This window comes from Apaloderma vittatum, unplaced genomic scaffold (genome assembly GCF_000703405.1).
Source record: "Apaloderma vittatum isolate BGI_N311 unplaced genomic scaffold, ASM70340v1 scaffold14007, whole genome shotgun sequence".
NCBI classification, from domain to species: domain Eukaryota; kingdom Metazoa; phylum Chordata; class Aves; order Trogoniformes; family Trogonidae; genus Apaloderma; species Apaloderma vittatum.
In genome coordinates this window covers 15,279-18,541 of record NW_009725778.1, presented here as the reverse complement: position 1 = coordinate 18,541, position 3,263 = coordinate 15,279, and the positions used below count along the sequence as shown (strand labels likewise).

At 39.9% G+C, this 3,263-nt stretch overlaps 1 protein-coding gene across 3 annotated transcripts in view; it reads left to right on the top strand.

Moving 5' to 3' along the window:
- Positions 1 to 3,263, top strand: part of SH3GL3 (SH3-domain GRB2-like 3) — a 16,190-nt gene extending 12,927 nt beyond the window's left edge. For all 3 annotated transcript variants that reach the window (XM_009873037.1, XM_009873038.1, XM_009873039.1), the window contains one exon: positions 2,462 to 3,263. In XM_009873037.1, the coding sequence (XP_009871339.1) occupies positions 2,462 to 2,667 (206 nt within the window). In that variant the 3' untranslated portion in view covers positions 2,668 to 3,263. The remainder of the gene's footprint in view (positions 1 to 2,461) is intronic.

Genomic DNA, 3,263 nt, shown 5'->3' with positions numbered 1-3,263 from the left:
AATTTCTTTAGCTTAAATCTCTGCAACAGGAAAGGATGTGGAAGTATTTAATGGACAGGAAAAGGCTGGAATCATGTCACTGAATCTGTGATGTTAAACAGTGTGCGTTGCAGGCTGTCAGGCAGTGCTGCCCCCGTTACCTTTGTCAGGGAAGCTTTGTCTCATTGGATTATACAGTAGCAGCAGCTGCCTGACTCTAATGAAGACTTCAACTGATCCTACAGCCTGGAGTGAAACCGGTTGTACTGGCTGTGACCATTGTTTAAAAATCTTTCCAGGCTGCCAGACATTTCTTTTCAGTTCTTTGGAACTTAAAATGAACCAAATGTGATACATCTTGTATCGAGTACCTTTACTGTCAGAAACTAATTGGCTTGCAATAATAAATTAGCCCCATCGGAGCAGCTGGTGAAAGCAAGGAACTTTGTCAGTTACTCAGAGTGCCGCCTTCCGCTGTTGACAGTTCCAGTGAGCTGATACCAGTTCTACCTAGGCAAAGACTAAAAATAACTCAGCGATTATTGAACACAATCAGTCCATTTTTGATGGGAATGTGTGGCTCTGCATCTTGTTTTCTGCTTGGAATGTTGCAGCAAAAATATGCCCAGAACCAAGCTTCCAGCTGTAATGTTGTATTAGACTAGCTGTAGTTCAGTTTGTTCTCGTAAAGCTTTGTCACTACCCCGTCGTCCTCTGGTAGTAGTTACAGTAAAGTTCTGGAAAAGTTTGCTGAGGGGAATCTCTGTGTTGATAGCTCTCATCCATTGTTATAAATAAAAGCTCTCTTCTTTTATTATAAGGGATAAAACATACTCACAAAATAGAAAAGTAATTCCTACTTCCCAGTCTTAACACCAAATATTACCCCTGATTGTATTATTGTCAGTTAAAAATATGCTCTTACCTGTTCGCATTTACTGATCATCAGAATAGTTCTCAGTTGGTTTCCTTAAGAGACTTCTAATTCCTTTTACTAGAAAATGCCTGAACAGTTACTTTTCAATACTTTCCTACATGTGAGCATGATTAGCAGATTAAAATGCATTTTTGCGTGCATTTTAACATCTTGGCCGTTACATCTGTATTGCATTGCCAGTTATGTGCAAGTTCATCCCCAGAAAAATTACTGCTCAAGGTGATGGCGTGACTGGCATGTGTGGTAGCTGGGAAGGGGAGTCCAGATGAGATTTGTTGCAGGTTCCAAATAAGACAACTTGGACAACTTAGTGTTTAGGAGGTTTAACTGCTTTAATGTAAGTACTAGAGTGTTCTAGAGTTGCCATGCTGTAATGTCTTTTACTACTGTTCACATGGGAGCAGCATGAAATCTTTTCTCCTGTTCTTCCTTTATAAATGTAATTCAAATTACCAGACTTTTACTTGATGTGCTGTATTTTTTTTAAAAAAAATCTGTTATGACTGAACTTCAGTTGAACCTCTTGCTAGTCCTTGGCCACAGAGCTAAGATTTACAATTTGAATATTAGATTACATTTTATTGGAATAAGTTATTATTCCTAAATATGAATGAATGAATGTATTACATATGTATGCCTACCACAAATCCAAGACAATTAACAGCCTTTCATAAGAATATCTTTTAAAAAGCTGACTGCATTTACAAGGTTAACTTCTTCTGCTAATGGTGATTATGTTTTTGTACTTTATGTTTACTTGTTTTCCTGTAAATATATGTACTTACTATTATGTTTGCATGTGGTACTATTACTATTTTAAGAGGGTACTTTGGAATGAAGGTTTTCATAGCAGGGCAAACAGTGTAAGTCACAGGAACAGCCAGATACCATATCAGAAAACTGTTTGACAGGCGCCATTTGAGCACCCAAACTTGGGAAGCAGTACCCCAGAAATGACTGTCACTGATCAAGTGAGGTGAGGATGGAAGCCTTAGTGCAGGGGCAGCTGGAAGCCTTGCTCCTGCAAACACACATGTAGCCTGAAAACCCAGGTGGCTGTCCCCAGGTTGGGAGTGCGTTTGCAGGACGGACTCTGAGCCCCTGCCCTCTGGTGGGTGCTCGAGCAGCAGCTGCCTGCTGCAGTGCAAGTTGTGGAAGTGCTCGCGTGTCACTTCTCCAGTTGACTTTTCTACTTTCTCAACTCCTACCCTTCCAGTTCTTTAGCCACTACTCTGAAGAGACTGCACTGATTTTGACAGCCGTGATTGCTCAAACTATCGGTTTGAGATAAACACACTTGCAAAAGGAGCAAAAAGAGAGTAGCAGCTGGACTGAAGAGAGAAACAGAACTATGCTTTAAACTATCGCTAGTATTTCTTGCGGGTAGGAGGACCAGTTGTTAATGGGTGGAAGCAACAGAAAAGCTGTTGGGGGGAAGCTGTGACAGCAGGGCCACGTTTTTTGACCCATTTTTTTGTGCTTAGTGGCTGGTGGGATGCTGTGAAGCTCTATTAACATGTGGTTTTTTTCTGTCACTGGGGGCAGGTTCTTCAATGCACATGGATCAGCCTTGCTGCCAAGCTCTCTATGACTTTGAGCCAGAAAACGAAGGCGAGCTTGGGTTTAAGGAAGGGGACATCATAACTTTGACCAATCAGATTGATGAGAATTGGTATGAGGGGATGTTAAATGGAGAGTCTGGCTTCTTCCCCATAAATTATGTTGAAGTGATGGTTCCCTTGCCTCAGTGATCCTGTCATTCAAGCTGTGAACGTGATTTCATGACTGAAACGGATTCACAAATGTTCTGTCAGTGTGGCATTCTGTGAAAGCCTTGCTATTTGACTGACTTACTGACTTTTGTATGCGTCTTTTTAAAATGTATTTATTTTATATTCAGAAAAATTTCACCTTCCTTGACTCATCCACCTCCAAAAAAACTCATACCCAGTTTTTTGCTTTGTGCCTTGAAGATCACTGTATGAAGTGTTTACTGGTAGCTCACTGTTGCTCCCAAAATGCATTTTCTTGTTATTATTGTATGTGGATTTTTTTTTTATCTTTGGCTGCAATGATTTTACTATTGAAAACCATTTACAAAAATACTGTAAGTGAAGCTAACTGTAACCAGTTCCTAAGTTACTGATGCCGTTGAGCTCTCTTCATCTATCACACTGTACACTGTAACTTATTGTGAGCAAGTTAATCCATGTTTCACATTGGTTGTTGACAAAAGGCAAAGTGGTTGTTGTCAATATTATGATGATGTACTAAGTACAAGCTCTCAGCATTGAAAATTCCTATAATTTACTGACCAAACTGAATAAATATTTCTGTGAGATAAGAA